The sequence below is a fragment of the Phymastichus coffea genome, unplaced genomic scaffold (assembly GCF_024137745.1).
Source record: "Phymastichus coffea isolate CEN01 unplaced genomic scaffold, Cenicafe_Pcof_1.1 PCOF00099, whole genome shotgun sequence".
Lineage (NCBI taxonomy): Eukaryota > Metazoa > Arthropoda > Insecta > Hymenoptera > Eulophidae > Phymastichus > Phymastichus coffea.
The window spans coordinates 897,656-925,569 of NW_026706910.1; the positions used below are offsets into that span (position 1 = coordinate 897,656).

Here is a 27,914-nt window from a genome sequence, read left to right on the forward strand (position 1 = left end):
GTAAACACTAGTAAACGCACGTTGTTTCAGATGACTAGTGGTTTCTTATCTCGCTTTGCAGGAGACACAAAGAAAACTTACTCCAAGACAAATTGCCTCGCGTCGATTCAGCTCTAGCTTCGAATCCAGTAAATAACAACTTTCGATCAAGGTCTCTTCAAGTTCGTCAACATTGAACGGTCTGTTGTCGACTGTAACGGCTAAACGATATCCGCGTTACTTGCGCAACGAAGAATTCACGCCGAGAGCTTGGCACAAATTTGTTATTACATTGCGCTGCTGCAGAGGCTGTTAGCGACGAGCCACATTGCATATTGCTATTGCCAAAATTGTTTGCAGGCTCGTGGAGACGATCTACGGCAGGCGTGGAATTGACGAAAAAAAAAATAGTCCGTTGAAGAATAGCGCCGGCTTCAAATGACGATTGAAATTTTAGTCAGCTGTCATTGGCTGTGAGGCACCGTTGGAGATTGCCGGGATCGCTCTGTTCCTCGTTGCATTTAGACAGCGCTTTAATTGGCTCGTAACAAGACACATTTTTCGTACTCGGCGCGGCGACGTGACCTCTGCAGGGAGACTCCGTAACTTTTGCGGCCGAAGCGGGCCTCGGCACGAACTTGCGCGTCGAACGAAACAAGAGAAACGAGCGCCGGTCTGAGCTCGGATCTTCAAGCTCGACTAGTGTCGACGATTATTTTTCTTGGCTTGTAGTGATGCTAACGTACACGTAGATAAAAGGAATTCGAATGAGTTGCTCCGAAAAAATACATTGATAAACCTGATTCGGTAGTCATCAACACGATCAGGTTGTTTCTTCTTCGTCTTTCATTTGAATCCAACGAAATTTCATCAATCGCTTTCTATCTCCACAAGAAACTTATGTTACGCGCACATAATATTTATTCTGTATTTCGATGGACATTTCATTAACGTCTATAGTAATATGTTATTTCGAATGAATAAAACAAAATGTATCTTGAATAATGAAGAGGAAAAATGGCGTTTTCCTTCGACTGATAATTTTGTAATAACTAAGAATGATCGAGAACAAAAAATTATGATTGATGTGTAAGTATTATAAGATCGCAGGCGATCGACCACGTTTCCATCGCTATATTTATAGCAACAAGTTACACGGGTCTTATTTTGAGATTTCAGTCGACTTTTATAATCCTTCATGACAGACTAAAAACCCGCAGATTCTTCAGCAAGCTGATTTGAAGCGGAAAACAGGTTTGGAAGCTTCATTTGAACTTAAGTCGAATTAAAACATGCGTGGCGGATACGTAACGTTTTTATATTTACGTAAATGCCAAGTCATGCCACTTTTTTCGTCGATCCCGTCCAGCTGCCCGACATCCCATTACATTCCGATATGTGTACACGTTTCATTAATAGCGCGGTGGAGTGAATAACGAGATTTCATCCGTCGATTCATCTTCTTTAATACCCATCTCGGAAATTTTCAGTTGCTCAATACGGCACCGCGGTTTTCCGTCGATTTCAATGTTCGAGGAATCGCTGCACAGGTAGCCATTTGCTTATTATTATTCGAATCCAAAAATACGAAAGGGTCATTTGTAATTGATAAGTATTCGAGTACTGTACGCTTGAGCGTGCCTTACGCAATGCTCAAGGATAAACGCGAGGACGAGGTACGGCAAATAATCCAGATGTCTAGAAAACGTACGAAGATGACGTCCCCGACGAGTGATCAAGGCAACCGCGGTGTACGTGCACTAAAAGTTGTAAAAACGGTAGCAGCAACGTATTTCCAACAATAACAATCTAATATCGGTTCGATAGTTAGGCAAAGTTGATGAATATCAACCCCCCCCCCCCCCCCTTAAAAATTCGTTAACCTAGTGATCTAAGCATGTGAGTGTATGTTACGTTACCACACACGCCAGCAGGAATTGATGCATTCTTTCGCTCGCAAAGAGCGCACGCTGCTGTCGTAAGAAAAAAAAGAAATAAAAAAGGTGACTTGGATTCTCGCACGACAAGTGTATTTCCAAGTTGGAATCGGCTACACGATTTGCATTAATTTTATATAAGCTTTGTTTTCGCTGTTATTAGTTACATCAAGCACAAGTTTTATATTGTGCCAGCAGCGTCAACCATTTTCATATTTGACACGACTTTTAAATGACGTATAAATATGCGTATTCAGACACATTGCGTGCAAAGTTATGAACAATGCAACGCAGTAAACTGTCGGTATTGCATGAAACTATACAAGCTGTGCCGAGTGATAAGTATACCGAAATGTTGGCCGCCTTCGCCATGAAACACGACTGCATTGCAATTATTCGTATAGCGATATGAAAACCGAACGGACTTGCGGCTCAAGATTTACCTGCTACGATACCATTCGGATATCCCCGCGCGCACTCCGGTGATGTCGCGTGCGCTATATACGTGCGATTCTCGTAACGAAGGAGCATTATGCGGATGACGAGGACAGTAGCGTCCGAGATTCGATAGCGCTCGCTGATTTCGTATGCGCGCGCGCGCACGCACACACTTCGCCGGGTCGCGCACGCCGTCGGAATAAGCACGAAGGCCCCAACGAGCGTATACGGTCTTTGCGCGTCCACATGGCATCCAAAGCTAACGGGCTTGGTCGCGACGGCACGGTAAGTTCATTGAATTGCAATGTTTCTTTTGCTAGTTAGCCCCGAAATGCGTGCTTTCTTTTGTTCTAGGCCAATTCGGTTCGGTACGCAGTAGCCAGCGCGACGGGCCTCGAAGGTGAGTTCTGTGCGCCCCGCGTTTCTTTTGTTAGCGATCATTAATATTCGAATCGATGTTAATCGGTGAAAACTCACAGTTTTCTTTGCGGGCTTGTCAAAACTGTTCTGTCAAAGATATCGTCATAAAACTTTCTTGTTCTCAATCTACTCGGAAAAAGCTTTAATTGTCTTGGTCGGAAGCTCAAAAATCTCAAATATACACTCTGCAAAGTTACTGTTCACGGCCACTTTATTTATCGGAAAACATTTGGGCCGCGCATCATCCTGAGCTAAGTTTTTCGCTTATTTTACAAAACTTTTGTCAACGCGATTCGAAAAAGCTGCCTTTTAGACGTGGAAAAATTATATTAGTGAAAAGCTGCTCCATTCACCTCAAAGTGCATGCGAATCCCGATGTACAAAACCTCAAGAGTGATCTTGACACACGGCGTCAAATTTCTTCGATAAATTATGTTAACGGTAACTTGTTAGGGAGTATATTTCAGATTTGCAAGCTCGCGAGAAACAAAACAAAATAAAGTTTATTCCGAGTACTTCACGATAGAAAAAATGTGACGATCCACTACTGAAATCTTTCAATTTTCACCATTTATCATTGGCAGCTCCCCTGAAGGAAATGATAAATGATTGATTGCTTTATTGATTTGCTCGCGTAAGGTCCCGATCAGATCCTTTCGTCAGAGGTCGATACGACATGGGAGCCAAGCGGCAGAACGCGAATAAAAGTAGGTGTCTACGAAGACGACGATTACGAGCCCCTGTCGATTCCTGGCTTTCTCGCTCGCACGGCCAGCAAATACCCCAATCGGCCGGCACTTGTTTCCAGACCTGGAGTCGATGGCCAGCGCACTACCATCACGTACAAGTGAATATTTCACCGACGGAACGTCGCGACGATTGTGACTTGCGATGCGAACTCTTGTATTTCTTTCAGAGAGTACGAAGCTCAGGTGAGGACCGTTGCCAAAGCTTTCTTGCATTTGGGCCTCGAGAGACATCACAGCGTCTGTATTCTTGGATTCAATTCGCCGGAATGGTTCATCTCCGATCTTGCGGCTATCTACGCTGGGTAAATAGCGAGTCTGGAGTGATTTTCACGTTTGTTCTAGCGAGTCGATCAACAGTTTAGCAAAACCAAGGTCCAAGTTGACCTCGCGACATCCGAAGAGCTTCTTTTGTTTCGCTTCGAGATCGCTGTAAACGAAGTGACGATTTTAGTCACGCGAAGCTTGCAATTCGCCGTTTTTCATTGAGCGAGCTGCCACGAGAATCCCGATAATATCATAGCGTCGCTAATTGCACGCTCCGGACGTAATACGCACGTGCTCGCAAAGCTTGGCGTTTAGCTTGGCTAGCAAAGGCTGAGTTGGCGCTTTTATTTGAACGCACGAAAACGCACGAAAAAGCACGAAAACGCACGCGATCGAGAATCGAACAACAACGAAATAACGATAAGAATGCTGAAAAAACAATCGTTATTCGCAGAGGATTCGCGGCTGGAATATACACGACCAATTCGCCGGAAGCTTGTCAATATTGTGCGGAAAGCAGCAGGGCAAACATAATCGTCGTTGAGGACGCCAAACAGCTGGAAAAGATCTTGGAGATCAGGAAAAACTTGCCGCACTTGAAGGCGATCGTTCAGTACGAGGGCGCTCCAAATAGGAAAGACGTCTTGAGCGTAACTTGTGTTTACCACCGAAATCAATTGTCGCGAATGAGAAGCGTTGAAAAAGCATCGTGTTTGCAGTGGAGCCAGCTGATGGAGATAGGCCATGGACAGCCGGACCATCAGTTGCAGAGCGTCTTGAAGACTATCGGCGCCAACGAATGCTGCACTCTCGTCTACACCGTAAGTCATCATTCTGGATAGAATTTGCCAATTTTCCCGCATTTTCAGCCGGAGAACCAATAGAAGCAACTTAACGAACGAACACTCTAGTCAGGAACCACGGGAAATCCAAAAGCCGTCATGCTGAGTCACGACAATCTCCTGAGCGACGCTCGGGCGATCTTGAAAGCCGTCGGCCTTGTGAAAGAAGCGCAAGAAATCGGCGTTAGCTTTCTTCCACTGTCGCACGTTGCTGCTCAGGTAGGCGCGAGAGAGGCAACGTCAACGGCTGGTCGACGAACGACTTCAACGAGCTTCCCTTTAACCTTTCACAGATACTGGACATATTCGTCAGCATCTCGATGGCTAGTACGGTCTACATGGCCGACAAGCACGCGCTGAAGGGTAGCCTCCTCGAGACCTTGGTGGCCGCGCGACCAACCGTGTTTTTCGCTGTGCCGCGCGTGTGGGAGAAGATCTACGAGAAGATGCGGGCCGCCGCCCGAACCCACGGACCGATCAAAATCTGGATCGCCACTTGGGCCAAGACGCAGGGTCTGCAGTACCACACGAATCGCATGAACGGGCTCGACTACAAATCCTGGGGCTACACTCTCGCCAAGCATCTGGTCTTCAACAAAGTCAAGGCAACTTTGGGGTTGGACAGATGCAAGATTTTCAGCACTGGAGCGGCGCCTTTGAGTGCCGAGATCAAGCAGTACTTCATCAGTCTGGACATTATGATAATCGATACTTACGGCATGTCAGAGTGCGCGGCTGCCCACTCGATCGCCACCCACGATAGTTTCAAACTTGCCAGCGTTGGTAGAACTCTACCGGGATTCGGCACTCATTTGGATAACATGGACAGCGAAGGCGAGGGTGAAATTTGCATGAGTGGCAGACACGTGTTCATGGGGTACCTCAACGATCCCGAGAAGACGAAAGAAGCCAAAGACGAGAATCATTGCCTGCACAGTGGAGATCTCGGGAAGATGGACGCCGATGGATTTTTATACATCACCGGCAGAATCAAGGAGCTCGTTATCACTGCCGGTGGCGAAAATATTCCTCCGGTTCGTATCGAGCAGCAACTCAAGAAGGAGTGTCATGCCATCAGTAATGCTATGCTCATTGGAGATCGAAGAAAGTATTTGACGATGCTCGTTACATTGAAGGTGCGTTAAATTTATTTCAACATTTTGCTTCTTTACTTAACGTTAATTGAAGCTCTTTACAGACCGAAGTGAACGTGGAAACTGGAGAGCCATTGGAGACCTTAACTAAAGAATCAGTAGACTGGGCCAAGTCTCTGGGTAGCCAAGTCAAAACTATCAAAGAGGTTGTTGATAACGAAGATCCAATCGTAAGTGGAAGTCGAATGGTCTTGAAATCAATTGAATCATAAAAGAAGACTTGCACTTGAAAATTTAACTATTATTGTAGATACATAGAGGAATTCAGGATGCAATAAATCGAGCCAACACCAAGGCAATAAGTAACGCTCAACGTGTGCAGAAGTTTAAGGTCTTACCACATGACTTTTCCTTGCCAACCGGAGAGCTAGGTCCAACCTTGAAATTGAAGCGAAACGTGATCGTAAACAAGTATGCCGACCTTATCGAAGATATGTACAAAGAATAATAGTTTTCTTAAAAGTTATTCTGTTGTGGTGATGCCCATGTACCTGATACTGAATTCAATTTTACCTAAGGGGATTCACGTTAATAATTTTGGCCTTTTATTTGCGATGAATAAAGCACGCACAGTGTCAATCGAATTTTTATAACTATTAGTGGTATATAGAAAAAAATGGTTTATTTTGGAAGGGAAAGATTTTGTTATATTATTATATTAGGCGTCAATTATTTTTCATTATATGATATACAATAAATTAAAGCTGATATTTAAAACAAGACAGTAATTGTAATCAAAATATTAGTATATTCAATGTACACTGCTCGTCAATCACTTTTGCCATGCTTACCTCAAAATTAGGCAAACTTGAATGTTTTGTATCTCGGTCGGAAATCATCGTATCACAAAAAACCGCACGGCATTTTAAAGGTAATTGCAAAAGCTTCCATTTAAGACGTGCAGAGACCTTTTTTTTCAATCCTCAATTACTTCGACTTACGTACGTCTTGGAAAAAAATGCCAAGGAGAAAAAAGTTTCATTTTGTGCCCAACAATACGAAAATAAAGTCAAAATAAAGAAATAGAGAAAAGTTTTTTTTTCGGTTTTTTAGCGCATTAAAAAAATAAAGGAATTTAACTTTTCTTTTACGCTTAGTTTTAGTTTTTTTGTGATTTACTACGTCCCTAGACATTTTAAAAAAATGCGTAAAAAAAAAGTTAAATTCTTTTATTTTTTTAATGCGCTAAAAAACCGAAAAAATTTTTTTTCTCTATTTCTTTATTTTGATTTTATTTTCGTATTCTTGGGCACAAAATGAAACTTTTTTTCTCCTTGGCATTTTTTCCAAAACGTACGCAAGTCGAAGTAATTGAGGATTGAAAAAAAAGATTATTTTTTTACAAAAAACGCCGTAACTCGGTCAAAAAACATCGGATAGAACCCCGCGGGGGCTAATTTTAAAAGGAAAGACATTACCCTCCGAACACCTCCGGTCGATTTGCCCTCCACCGCCTGGTTCTAAATTGGCATTGATTTAAGTCGAGGTTAAAAAAATTGAAATTTCTTTAATCAGTTTTTTTACTGTAAAAAACACATATTTTCATTTTTAAGTCTCTGCACGTCTTAAATGGAAGCTTTTGCAATTACCTTTAAAATGCCCTGCTGTTTTTTGTGATACGATGATTTCCGACCGAGATACAAATACACGAGTTTGCCTAATTTTGAGGTAAACATGGCAAAAGTGATTGACGGGCAGTGTAAATAACAATATATTATGCAATACAATATGATTTGTTTGGAATTAAAATTCTACATTGATTTTAAAATACATTTGTTATTATTTAATTAAAACGTGTTTATTATTTAAATTTGTTTTTATTTTTTACAATTCAAAAATTATAGGTAATAAATAAAAAACATTTCTAATGATAATGTAGTTTACAATAACCAAAAGACTGATAGATCTTACAGTTACTTGAAATATGGTATTGGATCTATTAGGACATTCTGAACCTTAATATGAAAATAGATTCATCCAACTCATCACAGCAAATTCCAAAATGCAGATGCTAATAAACTTCTTTTTAGTACAATTAGATTAGAGTTAAAACGTTGTAACGTTTTCTGCTCAGTGGCTGCATCTTAATATAACTCTATATCTTGTAAATTACACTTCGATTTGATTACTCTTATAAGGTTACAATGATATAAACAGAGGTCTGTATAACTATTTTGTTAGTATTTTTTGTTCACTGTCTAATTAAAGAATTCTATAAAGTAGTAAAATTTTTTTTTATATTATAGCAAATATTTCAGCTTTAAATGCTTCCTCAAAATTCTAGCAATGCTTATAAACAATTATGTTTGGTAGATTTTAGTAAACAATGAATGAAACATAAAAATATTTCTATTTCAAAGTTCAACTATTGTATCGTTAAAGCTAGGGAAACTTTATATAACCATTCGCAGAAATAGTTAATAGTGTAAACAAAAAATGTGATTTAGACTACAAATCTACAGAAAACGGAAATTCATTGAGAGTTAACAAAGTGCAAAACTTCTTGCATGACTCTTACATCCAGACACCCAGACTTCATGATTTGGACGTTTTCTTTTTGTTTTAGTTAAACTTGAATACACCCTACCAACATGACAAAATAAATAAAAGGTTTTATGAGATACTCGTTGAAGTGTTGAATTTTTGTTGAATGATAGATGTCTTGCGTTGTGGTACAGTTTCTGGGGTTGGTATAGCATCGCCTGTTGGCAACACTCCAGCTGGCTTGGGTTTGGCTGCTGATTTTTGTTTAGCCATCTGATAATCCCCAGAATCAAAGAATTTTTGCTGGAAAAATTATTTGATTCTTAGTAAATTTCTATGTTTATTAAATTTTTAATAGCAGATATTGTACTACTAGTGCTTCAGAAGGTATTTACAGTAGTATAATAATTATATTTTATTTTAAATAAAAAATACTTTCAAAATCTTCTCATTCAATTATTTAAATTAGTGAATCCATGTAAACATAAATGCCAAAGATTTTTAGTGTTTACAAAAATTAAAATATAATATAAAGTGAGTACTTACATATTAAACAATTAGAAAAAGATTTGACATTGAAATAGACTTGGGACGAACGCTTATACATTAGCAAATAAATTAGCAGTGCTTAACTTCTTATATTATTGGATAGGAAAAAGCGAGATACAAATAAACAATAAACAGGCAATGTTACTCACTCCTTTGGCTAGTCTCTTCTGTAAAAACGCCGAGTGACCACCGATAGGTCTGCCAGAAACACCTGGGAATTTGGCTTTAAGTTTTGCCTCCTCCAGCTTTTCGAGATCGTTAAGCGAAGGCTATAAAGTACAAGGTTAAAGGTTATCAAAATTACAAAAATAATTCCACCCAACAGATGCATACCTCAACGGTTTCAGTTTGTTGTTGAGTGAAATCTTTGTTTTCGTCACTCATCTTTACTGATTAATGAATCTGTCTCTCTCTCTTCCGTGTTTTCAGTTTTCGACCAAGTCACCTCTGCATGGAAAGCGCCGAAGGACGTAACCTTAAAATGAGTTTTGTTCTGTAATCGAAAATTCCACTTGTTCAAGGGGAAAATGAGCTGTCCAAAAATTATTTTTCTTTTAAAGAGTGATTCACGTGCGTCGTGTGACCTAGGTGTAAATTTGGAGCACTATATGCACGATTGTCGAATATGAAAAACGCTCTCTATCCCTACCTTTGTAGGCTCGTAAGTGCAATTTCGCGCGACAACTCTTGCAGTTCCGTTGATGTCGTTATAATTGAATGCGACGCTGCTGCCATCAATGATTTTGGCGCGAATTCATTATGCAATGTCAAGGCTTTGTGGCCAATTATTGTACGCATTCAAAAATTGTGTTATTTTTTATTTGACATAGACTATGTACTCAAGTGCCGAGAATTCGTTTTACGATGAGAGATTTGAAAATTATCAACGATTGTTAAAAAACTTTTTCTCATTTCTACACAATTTATACCATCTTCACTTATTGAACATAACAAATGCTGTATATTATTTATACCCTGATCAAAATCTACACCGTAATGTCAATTTTATAGCACAGTTGTAAATATTTTTTAAATTTGTATCTCAATTTTTTAAGAATACTATATTGATTTTCTATTAAAAACCACTCTACTTTATTGTTCTACATTAAAAAATTAAGGCAATTTGTAAGATAAATCTAACGTTTTTATTTAAATAAAAGCTTGCATCATACTATGATAAATAAAACTCCTAAAAAATAAGGATTATTACAAAATTATGAATAGCATTAAGTAATACACATACAACAGTATTTAATATTATACCTATTGTAGCTGTTATTTGCGCCTTTGTTAATATATTTTTATTATTTATATTTACAGTCTTATTGTATTGTGCAAGAAAGAATTAAGCCATTTCATTGACTATTTCTGCTTGATTTCAATAACTAATTTGTCCGTTTTATATAAATTTCCGATGATCACTTGTCTCTTCAACATTTCCAACGATTCCAATCCTTTCCTATAACATTCTTGTATTTGCGATACATCATTTAGACTTTTATACTGTTGAAAATCGTGTCGAACCTTCCGCAACGCGTATTCTCTGGAAACAAATATGATGATTAAATCGAATTTTGATATATATTTAAATGAGAATAATTTACTAAAACGTTTCGTCTATTTAAATCTATAATAATTATATTAATAACACTTCTTTTAGGTTAAATATATTCTAACCAATTTGAACCGCAGCAAATTGAACGACAAAAATAGGTAACATTATATTGAAAATGTAATATATATAATATAGTAATTATTGTAGTGCATACCTATAATTATAGCTAGACCATTTTTTGCTTTCTTTTATCAAATCTCGATAAAGCTCCAAAATTGCTTTGCGGCTACACGCCATGTTTTTTACTTATGTGTATATATATGTGCGCACGTTACCAGACGTTGCATACATTGGTGAATTAAACATATAAGTATATGCACATACGTGCATCACATAATTACTGCGAGCACTTTCTTTCTCGACCATCATCTCAAATCTCATACTGTTCTCGTGTATTTATTAAAACTAATCGGAATTCTCGTGCATTGAAAGCTAGCAAATAAATGCTTAAAATCAGCAATGTTTGACTGTGTATATATTAATTAAAATACTCTATTTCTTGTGCTTTTATTTAATACGGATATATTTAACTACAAAAATGAGAATTCGATGGTTAGTATGCTTTATAAAGAATGATATTTGATGTTTGATAATAAAATGCTTACTTGAATAAGTTAATTAAGTAATCTTTACAGGTTGAAAGTTTTGTCTCCTATCAAGAAGACAAGAATTATTTATAGATATTTGACAACAGCTCCAGATATTAATAAATGTGAAGGAACAATAGAACTGCTAGGTAATAAGTACCCAACTGATGAGTGGACAAATATAACTCCAAAGATTATTTCAAAACTTGGACAAAATCTCCATGTTACGAAAAATCACCCACTGTCGCATGTGAGACAACGTATTGTAAATTATTTCTACAAAGCTTATACTAGTCATACAGGGAGCCCATTGTTTAGTGTTTATGACAACTTGAGTCCAGTTGTGTCAGTTGCTCAAAATTATGATTCGTTGCTTGTTCCAATAGATCATCCCAGTCGAAAAAAAAGTGATTGTTACTATGTAAATCAAGATACAATGCTAAGAGCGCACACCACAGCTCATCAATCTGAATTGATTACAATGGGTCTAGATAAATTTCTTATCATTGGTGATGTTTATCGAAGAGATGAAATTGATTCAACTCATTATCCAGTATTTCATCAAGTCGATGGTGTACATTTGTGTACCGTAAATGAAGTATTCCAGAATGTGAAGGGTTCCAATAATAACTTAAATATTTTTGAGCATAGAGGTGTTGAAAATACTGATAAACAAGGATGTCATACTTTGGAAGCTGTGAAAGTAATGGAGCATGATTTGAAAACTGCATTAGTAGGATTAGCCAAAGATCTATTTGGGAAAGGTAAAATAAAAATTTGGCATGAAAGCTTTCCATAAACGTTCTCCAATCATTATAAATATTTTTTTACAGATATCAAATGTCAATGGGTTGAACAGTATTTTCCTTTTACCCATCCGTCTTGGGAACTAGAGGTCTTTTATAATGGAAAATGGTTAGAGGTGCTTGGATGTGGGATAATCAGGCAAGAAATCCTACATAAATCTGGAACACCAGATAGAATTGGATGGGCTTTTGGTCTTGGTATCGAGAGGCTTGCAATGTGTTTGTACTCAATTCCAGACATTAGGTTATTTTGGAGCACTGATAGTGGATTTTTGAATCAGTTTATTACAAATGATGTGAACAAACCTATTACTTACAAAGTAAGCTTTCTTTTTCATTTATTTATGGCTGAAGTAATGTGAAGTAGACATAAATAATCATATTTTTATCACAGGCCATCAGTATACATCCACCCTGTAGCAATGACATAAGTTTCTGGTTGCCACAAGAATCGTCATATTGCTCTAACGATTTTTATGATCTCGTCAGAGATATTGCTGGCGATACCGTCGAGCAAATTCAGATGGTAGATGAATTCATCCATCCAAAAACAAAAAAAGTCTCGCATTGTTATAGCATTGTTTATAGACATATGGAACGACCTTTAACACAGAATGAAGTGAATGAAATTCACAAGAAAATTGAAGAGATGGCTAAAAAGCAGTTGAATGTTATTATTCGCTAATTAGAATTGTTTATTAGGTTTGTACATAGTTATTATGTAAATATATAAATATTATTTTAATAATAAACATAAATTTTAACGAATATATTGTTTTTTATTTTTTTCGTAAATTAAATACAAATATATGATACATTAAACAAAACAGGTCTATTGAGAGTTATATAATCCATCACGTTTTCATTCATGATTACAATATCTATTTTATATAGCTTCCATTTAAGTTTACAAAAGAATCGTTTCTTTTATAAAAACTATATTGTTAGTGTATTAGGGAATCATCACGATAATTTATACAGTTATAATTATAAATTGTCCCCTTTTTAAAATGCACGTGTGCTGTTTAATAGGTGTTGAAATGTCTTTGGTAGTGGTGTTAATGCAAATTCTTCTCAAAAATCGCAACATTAGCTGAATGTTACTTAGCTAATAAAACTTCGTATTATTCGAGCGACGAGTGTAAGTCAATTTACGAGAAACATTTGAGTGTATTTTTTTTCATTCTTATACAGTTACTGATATAATTACTATAACTTGGAAAGAGATATTTTATCGGTAGATGAGTGATTATTAAATACAAAATATGCTCATTAAAAGAATCATGTCAATGTTTTTTACATAAACCACAAAAACATCACTTTTACGCCATCACAGTCTGTTTTCTCTGACATTTGTACACGCTGATATTCACTTCTCTTCATTTTCCTTATACTCGTAAGTAATATAAATAATGATTAAACATTAATATTTGTTTAAATCTGATACAAAAAAGTAAAATATATACGGCGCAGAAGATGGAAGCTGTTCGAAAGTGGCAAATTATCAAAAAATAAATTTTCAATAATTACATAAAATACTGAACAGTTTAACTTTCTTTTATCACAAACAAATACAAGATCTGTTGTCAATGCCACTTTATGAGCATGATCAAATTTTTTCTTTTTTTAAACAGATGTCAAAGTTTTATGTGCATTGTTTGTTTTTTCACAATTTATAAACTTTTTCATTTTCAAATTTAAGGCAAACAGATTATTGAATTTTCTCGAGTTGTGACCAATTCTACGATAATTTTGTGTAACTTGGCGGCGAAAACTTTTTCCTCAAAAGCTTCAGTATATAGAGTGGCATGCAAGATATCAAAGTTATAACTACTACTTTCCATAAAAAGTCCGGAGTTTTTATGAAATCCGCATCTACAAATAGAACCAAAAACGATAATTTATTTAAGATATAAATACTACTAAATGTCACAAAAATAAAATAATTTACTTACCGAAATAATCTTTTAAAACAACTAATGATAACATGTACAAGGCCAACGAGAAAACTTCAGCAATGACCATAAGATGATGCCATGTTCTAATCGTTAGAGCGACCATTATTAGTTCTGTTAGTACTAAAGCAGAAAAACTAATGGCAACAATGTGAATGAATTCATCTTCAAACATTATCAATGCTCCATACATGATAACACCACCTGCAAAAAAAAAAGTAGTTCGTTAAGCATGTTCCATGAATTTTTTATTCTACTTTATAATATGCATTAACTTTTACCTTGATAAATGCTGATAAGAACCCACATGAAAAACGTTTTGTACGATAAGGAACGCCCTTTACTCAAGTCTTTGTAAAGCTCGGGAAAAGTAAGAGCGATTTTTCCGGACACATCTTTATCCAAAACAAGCGAAAAAACGGGAAACATTGTATATAATGTACCATATCTACAAAAAAGCAATAAAATTGTAGTATAATATGAGCGTGCGCGCGCGCGCGTGTGTAGGATCAGAAAATAAAACAAATTAAATGTAGACACTCACCCGACCATCAAGAAACCTTGATAGAGCGGTACGGATGAAAAGTAGAACACTGTAGAAAAGACTGCTTGCATCGTTGAAATAATTAATCCACGATGAATAACAAATTGACTGAGAGCAGCGGATCTTTTGTAACTCCTCCTTCCATGCACAAGCAGCAAATTGGCGAGATGACTAAACTGCGTAATTGAAAAGTCAGCAGCCAAAGAAGCTTGTCTACCCTCAAGACCTTCGATACCAATTCCAGCATCAGCAGATTGGATCATTGACACGTCGTTACCACCATCTCCGACAGCAGCAGTTCTCTTGCCAGTATGCCTCTGTATCAGACTAACCACTTCAGCCTTTTGCGTAGGTGAGCAACGACAACAAATTACTGCTGGGGATCCACACGCAAGTTCGAGAAACTCATCTTCATAGTACTGTAGGCAAACTTCTAAAGAATCACCACTGATAACTAAAGCACAGTCTTGCTTCTTACGGAAAATATTGAGTTCTAAGTGGGCATCTGTTCGTGTTACTACTGACTTAAAGACGTGCAGGCCTTGCGTACGGGATACTAGACGTGAGGATTTGGCTATGCAAGTCGCCGTTTCTAATTTGTCTCCCGTCAGCATCCATATCTAAATAAATTTAAACAATCCCACAATCAGCGTCTATCAAAAAATATAATAATTATATAAGTTCGGAATTTATTTTTTACCTTGATGCCTGCATTCCTTAAAGATTCCAAAGTTGATCTAACTTTATCTTGCAACTTATCTTCAACCCCAGTAACGCACAATAACTCCATTTCTCTTTCAAGGCTTTCAATAACAGCAGTAACTCTGGAATTACGATCGGTGACACACATCCTTGCAGCGTTATATTTCGCCTCGAAGTCTAAATATTGTTCTTCGCTTAGGTGCTTTTTAGCAACGACCAGAGTACGAAAACCTTCTCTTGCCATGTTTCCGCATTCTTCTTCCAACCAGTCGTTGTACTGAACAATACCAGCCATCACGACATCTGCACCTTTCAGGTAGAAAGTTATTTCGTTTGTAGTTTCATCTTTAACGATAACACCCATGCGTTTAGTCTCGGAGGTAAATGGAAAGATTTGCAAGATCTTATAGTCCAAGTGTTTGCCGTTTGGAGCTCGAAGTTGCATTGTATTCAAATCCCTTTTAACCAAGGCCAAACCGACTTCTTCGGTCCACTTAACTAAGGCGACTTCGTCAGGACTTGAGGCTTGGTAGGTGATTTGATCGGGATTTATACTTCCTTCTCCTTGGCTTAAAAATAAACAAAAACAATCGACTAACATTATTTTTTTCAATAAATCTTATTAAATCAAAAATCTACCTTTGAACTGAGCTAGTTTCAACCGTTTCCACGCTATCTGTGTCTAGTTTATTATTGACATCCTTATTCGTAACATCATCATAGACAGGCGTGACATTGTGACACAGAGCGATAGCATGAACCGCTTCGTACACTCTGGTATTTTCTGACCTCCTTACTTTTCCAGTATGCGTACCAGTCGCTGACCTCGCTGGCGAAGCATCGGTATCGGCTGTGTAAAATGTTTTCAACACGGACGAAACTTCATCGAAAGAATCTTGTCCATAGGATATTGTACCCAGATGAAGCTTTTTGAATACCATGATATTCTGTGTCAACGTTCCAGTTTTGTCACTCAACAGATACGATATTCTACCTAATTCCTCAGGGATAGTCGTAGTTCTTACAACTGTACCGGCTATATTCTGATCTTTTTGAATGCACCATGCATAGAAAGTTTTGCCCATGTCAAGATTCACACGAAGACTGATAGGAATAATATATGAAAACAGCAACACGAAACAAAACATGTAGCGGTACCATGGCCCACTGAAGCCTTTCAGACACATCAGCACTAGTGCCAAACCAATCATTGCACAGAAGAGTACCTGAAAGTTAAATATTCGTCGTGAAAAGTCATTAACTTTAGATTCAATTGAATATAATTGAAAGTGTGTACCTTTGTCAATTGATTAATTTCTTTATCGAGTAAGCCGACTTTAGATCTTGGTGCTGAGTGATTCATCAAAGACCTTGTTTCTTGGCCGGTATAAACTACCACACCCAGTGCCGAACCAGATGCTACGGCCGTGTTTGCCCATAGTGTATTGTCAACTCCAAGACTTTCTTCACTAGTGTATCCGTCGTACTAGAAATATAATAAAATTTGCATTTATCTGCTTTCAGATAAATCGCATAACAAATAAAATTTTTAATAGTTACCCTTGTGAAGGTACCAATAAAACTGTGAATGTCTTTTTGAGGCTTCTCTACATAGAGACTAGCTTTGATGTCAAATAGTTGAGAATCTGAATCTAATTTTTGCGTCGTTGGTACAGCCAAACGTAACTTCCAATCGGTTTCACCATCTAGCTGATCAGTTCGCACAAAACAGGCGCCGGATTTCTCGGTTGTTCTTAGGAGAACAAGATCAGCAGGCACTCTTTGTCCTTTTTCTACAATCACCTAAGCAAATTAAATAAACATCAGTTATAATAATTTTACCTTGTTCAATAGGTACATTTAAAAGAAAAATTACTTACCAAATCTCCAACACGCAATTTAGAACTTGGTACCAGCTCTGGTATATTTATACCTTTGACTAGTCTATAATATTTCTGATTATTAACTTCTTTGTCTCGTTTATATCTTCTAAAATCATCCACAGCTTCTCTACAAAATGTCACTGCCAAAACAAAACACAATGGTCCCCAATATGTGTACAAATATCCAATCCTAATGTCTGGTATGAACTGTGACATGGCCATCAGTAGAAAATACAGATTGAGAAAGAATTTGAATTGTTGAAATAGAACCTAAAATTTGACTTATGTAGTTATTTGACTCTAACATGGATGTTCTTTAACTATCTGGATTATTGGGTAATACAAACCATTGGTAGAAAAGTAATTATACTGTATTTTTGGTTTCGAATAACATTTGTAGGGAACTTTTCGTGCATGGATAGACCGATTTGAATGGTCCTTGCTCTGAGCTCCTTCTCTTTGCAACATCTTCGCCATATCCATGTACAGCATCTGCAATAAATGTTCATGTAACAAATACCTTAATAATACTTATCTAATAAAAAGCTATAACGTTAAAATGAACAAACTATATGCATATAGATATTAGAAACTTATGGTTCAATAAGGCACTTGATGTAGTATAAATCATATAAAATTGATAAGCATCAATGGTGGAAGTTATGTAAATGACAGTGACGAGTAATAAGTAGGATTAAAAGATTAAGCTGCAATTAGATTTTATATTACTCATAAAATGGTGTCTGTATCAAAATTTCAACAAATGAACATGCAGACTGTGGATACAAGGTATAAAAAAATCAATAAGAAACCTTCAAAGTTCTATTTGGTTATTATGAAACTACTTTGATACAGCGAATGGTTTATTAATCTACATGAAATGGAAATATCCAAATTCTACTAGGTATTCTCCCTATTGGCACAGAACATAACACTATGTAGACCTGTGAAACAACATGCACACAGAGAGCAAGTGATCAAGAATAGGCAGAATATAAAGAGAGCAATGAGCTGTGATTCCCACACTGACTAATAAAGAAACAGAGAAAAAGAGCATTTTATAAAAATGAAATGGGGAAAAAATGTAAATTACAATGTCCTGGTTAGTTGGCCAAGGGCCGCTTTGAACAGTCGGAGCCTTTCCATTTTTTACGCGCTTTACATATTACGTTATATGTCGCCAAGGCGCAGGCACAGAGACAGTCTGCGAAGGAGAGTGAGTCACAAACACGCACGCGTACGCACACACTAGGTATAAGACGTGTGCCGTTTAAGAAAGAGACCAAGTATGTAGAATTCACTGAGTAGAGTTGTGTATGAGTGATCGATTGCGAGCCGCCTATTAATACGTCACCTCGTCCACAAGCCACTTTTGCGGGGCTTGCTTATCAGTGGGATATCCTCCTTAGATAGCCTTACTATTGTTGTCGTTTGTCTTTCCATGGCTAGGCTGCCCACGACAGCCACCACCGCTTAAAAAGCTAACTTTATGCACTTTGTTTTTTTTTCGTTAATTGTTAAAGATTAAACGCACACAGCAGCAGAACAAACGCACACGAAGATTTATTGACAAACGCGCAGCTTGATTTTACGGGCACTTTTGCGTTGTATGAAAGATATACATAATACATCACACAGTGAACAGCTCCGTTGACTTGGCATCAAAAGTAAAAATTAATAAAAAAAATCATATCAACGTATAGATTTTCCAATGCTCTTTAATATTATCTTAATAAAAATTTTTCTTTCCTCGCCGTTAATGACAAATTAATTTAAATTGCTAGCACTGGTAGCGTTGTAAGTTTTTTTCTCTCCTAAACCAAAAATTATCTATGTCAATTGAATGCTCCTAATTTTCTCTTTCGATTGGTATCATCACTATGTCATTATCTATAAAAATATTATCAAAATTAATTTTCTAATATTATCCATAATAATAATACGGGTATAAATTCTGTATCTATATACAGAAGATGTATAATTGTGTACGCATGCGCCAACTGTAGTTTTTCTAGGTTGGCGGCGCTGTCAGTAGTCGTTCGATTCAGTTATGTGAAAGTCAAAAGGACTGAAAGAAATTGTAATGGCACATTTTTCAGATTACTACAATAAAATGTTAGTGCAAACTCTTACTGAAAAATGTGTCATTATAATTTCTTTCCATCCTTGCACTCGGAACACGACTGTGCAGAAAGAGTGCTAGCAGCCCCGCCAACCTAAAAACAACTCGTTAGAGCATACGGACTCGCTTATGCATCTGTATTCCGTATCTATAAACGTTATTATGGAAAATATTAGAAAATTAATTTTGACAATGTTTCTATAGATAATGACAAAATGATGATACCAATCGAAAGAGAAAATTAAGAGCATTCAATTAGCATAAGTGATTTTTTTTACTTTTGACTTAGGGGAGAAAAATCTTATATAGCTACCAGTGCTTACAATTTAATTTAAGTTCTCGTTAACAGCGAGGAGAGAAAATTACGATGATAACATTAAAGAGCATTAGAAGACCTATACACTGATATATATTTTTAAAAATTAATTTTCACTTTGGTGCCAAATTAACAAAGCTACAATGAACTAATCTGTCGCTATCCACAGAGACTGACGTCATATTGAACGGCCATTGGGACTTCTCGAGAGTGAGTGAGAGAGAGAGAGAGAGAAAGAGAGAGAGAGAGAGAGAGAGAGAGAGAGAGAGAGAGAGAGAGAGAGAGATGCGCAGACGCATGGCACATACATATGATTCGCTCGACCAGTAAATCAGTATGATCGTAAACTTTTCATCATCAACAACAATTTGCATTCAATTTTCATTTTGCTTCTTTTCCTAAGTTGTATTTTTTTCTTTTGTTATATAATTTAAGGAATTAACGGTATGATTTTCAAATTGATGATTATGTATTTTTCTTGTTAAATAGTACTTTTGATATATTTCTAATAACATTAAGATCGTGTTTATTATCTACATTATGCCTCACGTCCAACGAACATGCGCTCTACAGTAAATAAGTCAAAGAAAGCATTCTTTAAAAATAAAGTCGAATTTCCACGATATGCGCGGTCAGATCTTATCACAGCATCGAGCAATTCCTAACCTCCAAATCAAATTCCACAAATTCCAAATTGTATCTGTCATTACTTTATTTTTAAGACAGCAAATCTTGCACACTCTTCAGAGAAAACAACAATATGCCTGAAGCAGTGTCCACGGTATGAACAATGAACCTCAAGCTTACCCGCACAGAATGTGTTTGAAGAAGTAGCCGGAGCACTTGGAGAATCTTCGTTGTCGGTTATTCTTGCAATTTGCCTGCATCATGCGATGAATGCTATCGTCGGGCGGTTGCAACAAATAATCCGTCTCCTCGTCCATTTCAAAGTCACGCTCAGCATCGGACGAACCGAGACGCGGCATTTCCTCTAACCTCATAGCCGCGGTCCGCATCTTCGTCGGCAGCTTCTTCTTCGACAACACCGTCTCCTCGGGCTTTTCCCATCGAGAGTAGAAACGCACGAATTTACTTGGTAAGACACCCACTTTAAATTATCGAGAAATCTCACTCATCGTGCGGCGCTTCGATGATAAGACGTGTCTTACGTGTTGTGCAATTTTTTTGTTTTTTACCGAGTGGGAGTGAGAGAGTGAGTGAGTGAGTGAGTGAGTGAGTGAGTGAGTGAATGAGTGAGTGAGTGAGTGAGAAAGAGAGAGAGAGAGAGAGAGAAAACGAGAGATATCGATTTGGTGTGTAAGCAACGCACTAGCACGCACACGTGTGTGCATGCGTCGCCGACTATGTTCGCACGACGCCTTAACGACGACGCCGCGATGAGCTTTCTTGCGCTCCCTCTCCGCGAATTACACTACATTTAACTGTCGTTATCGTCGCTGCGTGGCGTGGATTGCCAAGTTTTTGCTGTCGGTGTGTCTTTCGCCGATAACAGTGTCATTGATGCATTTCTGAATCACTAATCGCTTTATTTCAACGACTTTCTTCGCGTATACATTTTCAAGCTTTGAGAATAAGGCTGTAAGTCTGGGCCAGAGCTTTCACGGCTCTTGCGTTCACGTCGTCGCTTGCCAAAGCCAGCAGTCTCTCGAACAGCAGCTGCGAGTGCTCCTTGTTGGCGATCATCGTCAGGCTGAGCGAGAATCTGGCGCACTCAGCGAACGTTTGCAGAAGGCAGACGATCGTGGGCGCAGTGTCCCTCGAGCAGACTTCGTAACCGACGCGGAAGAACTGCTCAAGGAAGCCAGCCGGCACTTCTGCCTGGAAAAATTTGTCCTTCAAGCGATCCCTGCACAGAAAGACCAGCAGGAGTCGCGGCTTGGATCGAGGTCCCCGGCCCCGGCGTCGAATTACCCGAATCGCAGCAAGAACTCGAATCTGTCGCGGGAGCCGTTCAGCCTCGACCATGCCTTCGTAAATTCGGCGCTGCCCTTCGGTTCCGGCGTTTCGTCGCTTGCTCTCTCGTCGACGGCGCCCGATGGCCCATGGCACTTCGGTGACAGCTCGTCCCCTTTGCACCGGTAGCAATGGTTCCACGACACCTCGGCCCGCTTCTGCATTTCCGAGCGCTCCAGCGGCTTCAAGTGCGCCGCTTTCACCTTCCAAGACAGACGAGAGTCGTGACAGAGCGACGCTAGTTATTATAGTTTTCGCGAGAGCTTACCATGTCGGAAAAGTGGTCGTAAGTTGGGACGCGCTGCTCGATCGCGCGAAACTTGGCGTCGTTCCGCAGCTTGTACAGCTCGTCCGCTCTTAGCGCCTCGTCCAACTCGCTCTCCAGCGCTTCCAAGTTTATCGGCATTTTCAGGCTGCTCATTCTCCAGCTTTTCACGGATCGGCGCGTGTTTATTTTGCCCTCGAGCGCTACTGCGCCGCGCGGCGCGCTCAGTGTCGTTGTCACTATGACTACGGCGCGTGAGAGCTTTTTCGATCGTTGTCTTCGGCAAGCGCGCGGCTCTTCCTGCTTAGCTCTATACAAGACGAACACGCGAAAGGAACGCCGAAGATGTGCGCCGAGAGTGGTTTTGCGGCCGACGTTTCCCGTGTTAATAATGCACGAAACATCCGCTCGCTTATTCTGATGATAAGCAGTCGCGATCAACATCGAGCCGAAGGTCTTTTCACGCAACACATTGAAACCTTCACGTCAAGTTGTCTGCTTTTGGAAAGCCTTACGATATTCAATAAGAGCGCGTGCCGAAGGCAGGATTGGCTTTACACGCGACCGAAGCTCGATTTTAAACGAATTGAAATCTTGCAAACTATATTGGATTCTTATCAATGCTCATTTTCACGCTGAAAATTCACTATACGTACAAGAAAACAATCCCGCTGATGCTTTCAGCTTTCGGCTAAGAAAGTGGCTATCTGTTGTCATCGCGCAGTTCAGTTAATTGATTGGAAGAAACGAATAAAATATTATCGATGACCGATGGTGGAATTGCAACGGTTATATATCTTTCCAGATGAGTAACAGTCTTCAAAGTTCGCATAATCTGACGGAAAGATCGAGAGGGAGGTTATCCTCTAGAATCCAGCTTATGTTTTTCCCGCAAGCGCGCGACAATAAGCGAGAGCATTGCTTATTAATTATTAATTATTGCTTATTAATCAGGACGACCGAGTAACAGGACTATCGTGAATAAAGATTTATTCGGCATAAAAAGAAAAGGAATTGGAGATTATTCCGCAGTGGCAGCTCTGTGCTTGAGCGCTTGCAGACGCGCCGCCTTCTCGGCCGCCTCTCTCTCCAGCTTGTCTTTGCGCCTCTTCACCATCTTCTGGTGTATCCTCTTCATTTCCAGAATCTCCTTCATCTCTTCCTTGTCCTCCTCCTGCGAACAGCGGGGAGACGTGACGAGGCGCTCGACGCGCAAGCGAAGACCGCCGCCTCTCACCGACTGATGCAGTCGCAGAACCAGCGCCTTCCGACCATCGGACATTGGCTGCGAGTAGTCGTTCAGTTTCTTCAGTCTCTCCGCCGGAGCAACACCGCGCTCGACCACCAGCACTATCCTGGCCCACTGGCGCGAAGCAAACGCGTGATTATCTAGCGCGGCAATCCAGCAACGGAGCTCGCGTGAAAAGAGACGGGGCGCAAACCTGTCTCTGCCACTCGTTCCTCGTCTCGGCGATCTTCTGATAGGTGTTGCCCATCATGGCGATGAGCATGTTCACCAGCAGAATCGCCACGATCGCCATGTACACGACGAACAGCGACTGTCAACGGCAGGCGCGACAATCAGCCCCGATCGTCCCGCGCGACTAGCTACCAGAGACGCACTCACCTTGGCCTCGATCTCGTGCTCGGTATTCTCGAAGGCGTCGTAGTAATCGCCGAAATTCGTCATGCTCATCAGAAACATCGCCATGATGCTCTCCATCGCCGACGGCATTGGGTTCGATTTATGGTCCTCGTACGACAAGAATATTATGTAGTACGCTGCGAGGACAGAAAACAGCCGGCTCGCCGAAAAGAAATCTGGGCTAATCGCGCGCACGACGATTCTCTTGTTACGCTTGCGCTAACGCTCGGCGCCGTCGTTATGACCTTTTATTTTCGGTTCGCGCGGCCCATCGGCGCATCGCTCGACGCGCAAGGGTATCGTATCGTGTCCGACAGGAAGTTCCCGAGGAGCCTTCGGAACTGCGATTGCTTGCGAAATGCGCGCGCGCAGCCGCGGCATATTCAATGGATTTATGACGCAAGAGAGAGAGAGAGAGAGAGAGAGGCAAACGAGAGCACACGTCATATAAATAATGGCACCTATGCCTCTATTCTTAGCGCCATAAGTCTCTAAAATTACGCGGCTTTCTTCAGCGAAAATCGCTTCTCGCCGCTTTTCTCGTTCGTGAGTTCAGCTCGTTCGGCAAACGCGATTTATCACCTTGCTCTCTCTGCGAGAATTTTTTCCGCGTTCAAGGGGACAAAAGAAAAAGCAACACGTAGCGATCTGAATTCGGCGCTCGCCAAAACGAAGACGCGTATTCTTCTTGGCCTTGGCCTCGACTCGCGAAAGCAAAACGCCAAGATCCCGCCTCGTCGAAGTCGACCGAACGCATCGCCGCGAACGACGAGCTCGCGTTCCGCGCCACCAGCGCGAATCAACGATCGCGGATGCATACTTGGAATTCCCGCTCGTGAAAAGTGTCGGTGGCGCGCTGCCCGCGCGTGCGGCTGCTCTCGAAGCGAATCACGTCGGCTTTCCGCGCAAAAGGCGGACTCTGCGCCGGCTATATATTTTTTTGTTTTTTTAAAGCTCGCGACCTCGGCCGCGCGAATCGCGAATTCGTGTCAGTGTCGTCTTGCGCGGGCCTATTGTGCCGATCTTCTGTGTGATGCAAACGAGTCGGCGAGCGAAAGGCACGGGGAAAAAAAAGAAAACGTCACCTGCCTTGCGAGAAGCCCATCACGAAGACGAGATAAATGGAGACGAAACGAAGCAAGTCGCCCATGATCATACGGTAAATCATAACGACGAACGGTCCGACGGTTTTGAAGCCGCGGCAGAAGAATAGGAAGTACGGCGCCGTGGTGAGCATCACTACGATGGCGAGGATGTCCTCGATGTCGTCGGCGCATGACATGCGTAGGAATGGGAAGCTGAGCAGAAGGCAGCAAGAGAATAGGAACATCACGCGTGACGGTGCTGTCATCTGAAATGTGCTATGTTTATTCTTGCGAATAAGTGCGTCTGGATTAGCGACTAATCGGAAGGGCGTAGATAAGACTTACGTCGTGTTTTAATAGCGATAACAATTTTTGGTTAGTCAGTGTAAACTGTGTCAGAGCTTGTATCTCTGCGTGGTACACTTTCGTGAAAATAAGACGCCTTTTATTTGACGAGTGGATTGCAAGAAAAATTTCGAAAGCACGCGAAAAGCAAGCAACGCGAAGTTATATTGAGAAAAACAAAGTACTATTATTTCATTCTCGACAAAAGATGTTTGATGAAGTAATGAAGTGTTCCAAACTCGATGGAAAGTAATTAACGAAGCGTCATTAAAATGTTTGGTGCGTGATTAAAATGTCTGTCAAAAAAGATTGCTGAAATTCCCTCCGCACTTCAGGAAGTCGGGTTAGCACTTTGAAAAAAGTCCTGATAAAAAGTAGCGTGAATTTATATCGTACAGTGACTTTCGCTATGTATTTATCAATGAAAGTGATCTCAGCGCTTCCTCGTCTACAGAATCGTCCGTTGTAAACTAAACTTACAAGATTCTCGATGAACATGTTGAGGCCCAAAAATCGAGCCTCCCTCGTCGCGGCGATGATGTAGAGAATAGCTCCGAGCTCCATCAATATCTCGGCAGCGAGTCGAATCTTAGACCAGGAATCGTCCATCTGCATTAGCCGGCATTCGTCCATGAGGTCGTCCAGCCTTCAGGCAATTCACTATCGCTGACAAGCAATAATCGTAAACGTGCATTTTGCGTGCTTTTTGCTCACCATCCTTCGGTTTCTTTCTTCGCGTTGCCCAAAATCACCAGATCCGTAGCGTTACTCTCGTACGTGTCGTTGAAACTCCAATTGTACGAGTTGTAATTGCTCCACAAATCTTTCAGAGTCGAGCTGATGTTCGAAGCTACTTGCAGACTTATTATTTCCAAAGAATCGTTGAGTAAGACATTCGACGCTAATTGTTCCGCTAGATTATTCGCGAGCAAGGACGACAAGGTGACTTGCAGTGGTTCGACCACCGTGGAACCAGAATAAACCTCGCTACTGGAATCATTTTGTGCTGGTGCTGCAACTTGTTCAGTCTTCGGACCAGGCCGCAGAGTAAAGCTTATCAACGAGAACAAGAAGTGGCAGCAGAATAAGTAGAACTGCCGATAGAACCTGCAACTCCAACGTGAAAATTAAGCATCCGATGAGAAAGGAAAATTCGAACATACCTAGATTTCACGAAAGTGTTCCATTTGGCATTCAATAGATCGATTAGCACGCCATCCATCAGTTCCAAATGCTCGTCTTTGTCCTATTATCAGGAACGACAATTTATCAGGATAAGATGTGCAGTGTAAAAAAAAAACACGCACTCACCCCAAAAACGACCAGGTTCAAAGCCGAGTTATTGCTAATTTTTCCAGTATCCACGTCGATAGTGTCGATCTGCGAGAGTGGATAAGCGGCGCACGTGATGCTACCGATCTGCCAGTAGATCTCTCTTTCGATGTTCAGTATGTGAAAGAACATCTCGATGCGAGCCAATTTGGCAGCCAAGGTCAGCGGTGTCAGGTTCAGCACGTTCCTCACCGACAGAGATGAACCTACTTCGAACACCATGTCGAAGGTTTCCTTCGAGCGGATTTTCCCCTCTTTAATTCATTTAATAACGCATATATCAAGTGGCAACGTGTTCTTTGTAAAAAAAAAAAAAAAAATAGAAAAATAAAAACGAGGAGATTTGTGCGTTTATCGAAAGAACGAGGTCGCGAGTGCAAAAAAGCCGTTTGTTCAGGGGAAAAGAGAAAAGGCGTTTGGTACGATTGATCAGTGCGGGCAGACTCACGAGTTTCTGATAAATGACGAGCATGTGAAGCGTGGTATTGCCGTTGGTATCCTGATTATCGGGATCGGCGCCTTTGGCCAGTATCAAACGGTAACATTCCTCCTGGCCCAAGCACGCTGCGAAGCTCAATGGATACTCGCCCCAGTACACGTAACTGAGCGTTGGAAAAAGGGTCAATTACGAGGCTCGGGCGTCGGTCGGTGCGACCGCGAGGCAATTGCCGCAGTTGCGCGTTATCGCGGCTGACCTGCATCGCGATCGCTGCCGCTCTCTTTCTCTCTGATTTCCGCGAAACGGAGCGAACCCAAAGGCCTGCTCCCACGGCGATGCTCCCGAGCGAAAAGAAAGAAAGAAAGGGAAAAGATTACCCGTCGTAGTTGGTTTCCGGATTGACGCAGACCCACTCGTGCTCCTGGCTGTCGTTGCGCGAAGCCTTCTGATCTTCCGGGCACATGAAGTTGCCGAAGCACCTCTCGTTCACGTCCGCCCCGCTGTCCAGCAGAAACTTGACCATCGACGGGTCCTCGTTGACGATGGCGATGTGCAGCACGCTCTCTCCTGAGCGAAAGAAGCGCAGTTTGCAATTTGGCGCGGTGGTCGCGCGGTGGCCCTGCAAATACCGTAGTACTCGTCGTCGAGGTAGATGTCATTGATGAGGTTCGGGTAGAAGCGCAGCAGCCGCTTCGCCAGGTCCGCGTGAATGGACGTCGCGTTCAGCAGGCACAGATGCAAAATCGTCTCGCCTACTGCCCCTCTTTCGTTGAGCGACCAGCACACCAGTCTATACTTGTGCGGATCTGCGGACCAGAGACCAAATTGCACGCGCTGATCGCGTCGCTCGGCAGGAGCGACGCCCTTTCACGGCACTCACTTTTCAGAATTTCGGCCTCGTCGGGCTCCGGCTCGTTCGCCATGTCCTTCTCGATGTCGTAGTCTTCCGGCTTTTCCATTGCTTTCAGTACCGGCAACTGCGTCCAGAGCAAACTTAGAGAGCTGTCGCGAGGCGAATCGCAGAGGCGACGCGTGGCATTACCATTTTGTTTCTCCCGCGCTCCTTATTTCGCAGCAGCACGAGTCTCGATATCGGTATGTACCTGCCTTTGCCTTTATTGTACAGAAACGGCTCGACTTTGGTGCGTATCGCGTGGTCAAGCTCGGCGTACTGCTTGCTTTGCGTGGCACGTTTCATCATGTCTACGAACAGTCCGCCGCCTGCAACCGGGGGCAAGACCAGACAAATCAGCACCAACGAAAATTGCGACGAAGATGGTTGATCGGTTGATCAGTTTGTCACCTTTCAGGTCGACCAGCTTGTAAAGCAGAATGGAGCCAGCGTCGGTCTGCTTTTTCACGCCGCTGGTCACGTTGCTCTCCGTATTGCCCATTGTGCAGTGGTGAGTCGCCGAGGGAACGACCGACTAAAAATCGCGGAAAAAGAAAAACCGCGACGACGAGATAGGCGATAGCTTTGGAA

At 40.8% G+C, this 27,914-nt stretch overlaps 6 protein-coding genes across 9 annotated transcripts; 2 read left to right on the top strand and 4 right to left on the bottom strand.

Moving 5' to 3' along the window:
• The first annotated feature begins 2,467 nt into the window (after nt 1-2,467).
• Nucleotides 2,468-6,818, top strand: LOC131669987 (very long-chain-fatty-acid--CoA ligase bubblegum-like). The gene is made up of 10 exons (XM_058945240.1): nt 2,468-2,639; nt 2,709-2,754; nt 3,414-3,621; nt 3,691-3,825; nt 4,242-4,437; nt 4,507-4,608; nt 4,699-4,848; nt 4,923-5,765; nt 5,828-5,953; nt 6,034-6,818. Exons 1-10 carry the CDS (start codon nt 2,601-2,603, stop codon nt 6,229-6,231), a joined length of 2,043 nt encoding a protein of 680 aa, XP_058801223.1. The 5' UTR covers nt 2,468-2,600; the 3' UTR covers nt 6,232-6,818.
• Nucleotides 6,819-7,643: 825 nt separating this feature from the next.
• LOC131669989 (alpha-endosulfine) lies at nt 7,644-9,561 on the bottom strand. 2 transcript variants are annotated; one of them, XM_058945242.1, is made up of 4 exons: nt 9,466-9,561; nt 9,150-9,291; nt 8,966-9,085; nt 7,644-8,570 (listed from the first exon to the last, which is right to left on the bottom strand). In XM_058945242.1, the coding sequence occupies exons 2-4, from the start codon at nt 9,198-9,200 to the stop codon at nt 8,397-8,399; spliced, it is 345 nt and encodes a 114-aa protein (XP_058801225.1). In that variant the 5' UTR covers nt 9,201-9,291; nt 9,466-9,561; the 3' UTR covers nt 7,644-8,396. The 2 variants fall into 2 exon arrangements, with proteins under 2 accessions (XP_058801225.1, XP_058801224.1); XM_058945241.1 differs by having other exon boundaries at nt 7,645-8,570; nt 9,150-9,515.
• A 392-nt stretch (nt 9,562-9,953) lies between these two features.
• On the bottom strand, nt 9,954-10,713 carry LOC131670019 (LYR motif-containing protein 4). Its single transcript, XM_058945310.1, has 2 exons — nt 10,586-10,713; nt 9,954-10,359 (listed from the first exon to the last, which is right to left on the bottom strand). The coding sequence occupies exons 1-2, from the start codon at nt 10,666-10,668 to the stop codon at nt 10,179-10,181; spliced, it is 264 nt and encodes an 87-aa protein (XP_058801293.1). The 5' UTR covers nt 10,669-10,713; the 3' UTR covers nt 9,954-10,178.
• A 133-nt stretch (nt 10,714-10,846) lies between these two features.
• On the top strand, nt 10,847-12,533 carry LOC131670018 (probable phenylalanine--tRNA ligase, mitochondrial). The gene is made up of 4 exons (XM_058945309.1): nt 10,847-10,983; nt 11,067-11,782; nt 11,852-12,144; nt 12,219-12,533. The coding sequence occupies exons 1-4, from the start codon at nt 10,970-10,972 to the stop codon at nt 12,507-12,509; spliced, it is 1,314 nt and encodes a 437-aa protein (XP_058801292.1). The 5' UTR covers nt 10,847-10,969; the 3' UTR covers nt 12,510-12,533.
• A 104-nt stretch (nt 12,534-12,637) lies between these two features.
• LOC131670016 (probable phospholipid-transporting ATPase IIB) lies at nt 12,638-20,692 on the bottom strand. 3 transcript variants are annotated; one of them, XM_058945305.1, is made up of 11 exons: nt 20,154-20,692; nt 17,256-17,400; nt 16,906-17,178; nt 16,586-16,828; nt 16,323-16,511; nt 15,665-16,251; nt 15,024-15,594; nt 14,324-14,943; nt 14,061-14,227; nt 13,780-13,983; nt 12,638-13,699 (listed from the first exon to the last, which is right to left on the bottom strand). In XM_058945305.1, exons 1-11 carry the CDS (start codon nt 20,360-20,362, stop codon nt 13,566-13,568), a joined length of 3,342 nt encoding a protein of 1,113 aa, XP_058801288.1. In that variant the 5' UTR covers nt 20,363-20,692; the 3' UTR covers nt 12,638-13,565. The 3 variants fall into 3 exon arrangements, with proteins under 3 accessions (XP_058801288.1, XP_058801289.1, XP_058801290.1); XM_058945306.1 differs by lacking the exon at nt 20,154-20,692 and adding an exon at nt 18,263-18,533 and having other exon boundaries at nt 12,639-13,699; XM_058945307.1 differs by lacking the exon at nt 20,154-20,692 and adding an exon at nt 18,002-18,533 and having other exon boundaries at nt 12,639-13,699.
• Nucleotides 20,693-20,889: 197 nt separating this feature from the next.
• LOC131670008 (uncharacterized) lies at nt 20,890-27,825 on the bottom strand. Its single transcript, XM_058945293.1, has 16 exons — nt 27,735-27,825; nt 27,474-27,652; nt 27,312-27,408; nt 27,061-27,237; nt 26,809-26,998; nt 26,441-26,594; nt 25,972-26,226; nt 25,824-25,906; nt 25,375-25,767; nt 25,141-25,306; nt 24,320-24,581; nt 23,213-23,367; nt 23,028-23,144; nt 22,823-22,948; nt 22,690-22,759; nt 20,890-21,355 (listed from the first exon to the last, which is right to left on the bottom strand). The coding sequence occupies exons 1-16, from the start codon at nt 27,823-27,825 to the stop codon at nt 20,925-20,927; spliced, it is 2,946 nt and encodes a 981-aa protein (XP_058801276.1). The 3' UTR covers nt 20,890-20,924.
• Nucleotides 27,826-27,914: the final 89 nt, after the last annotated feature.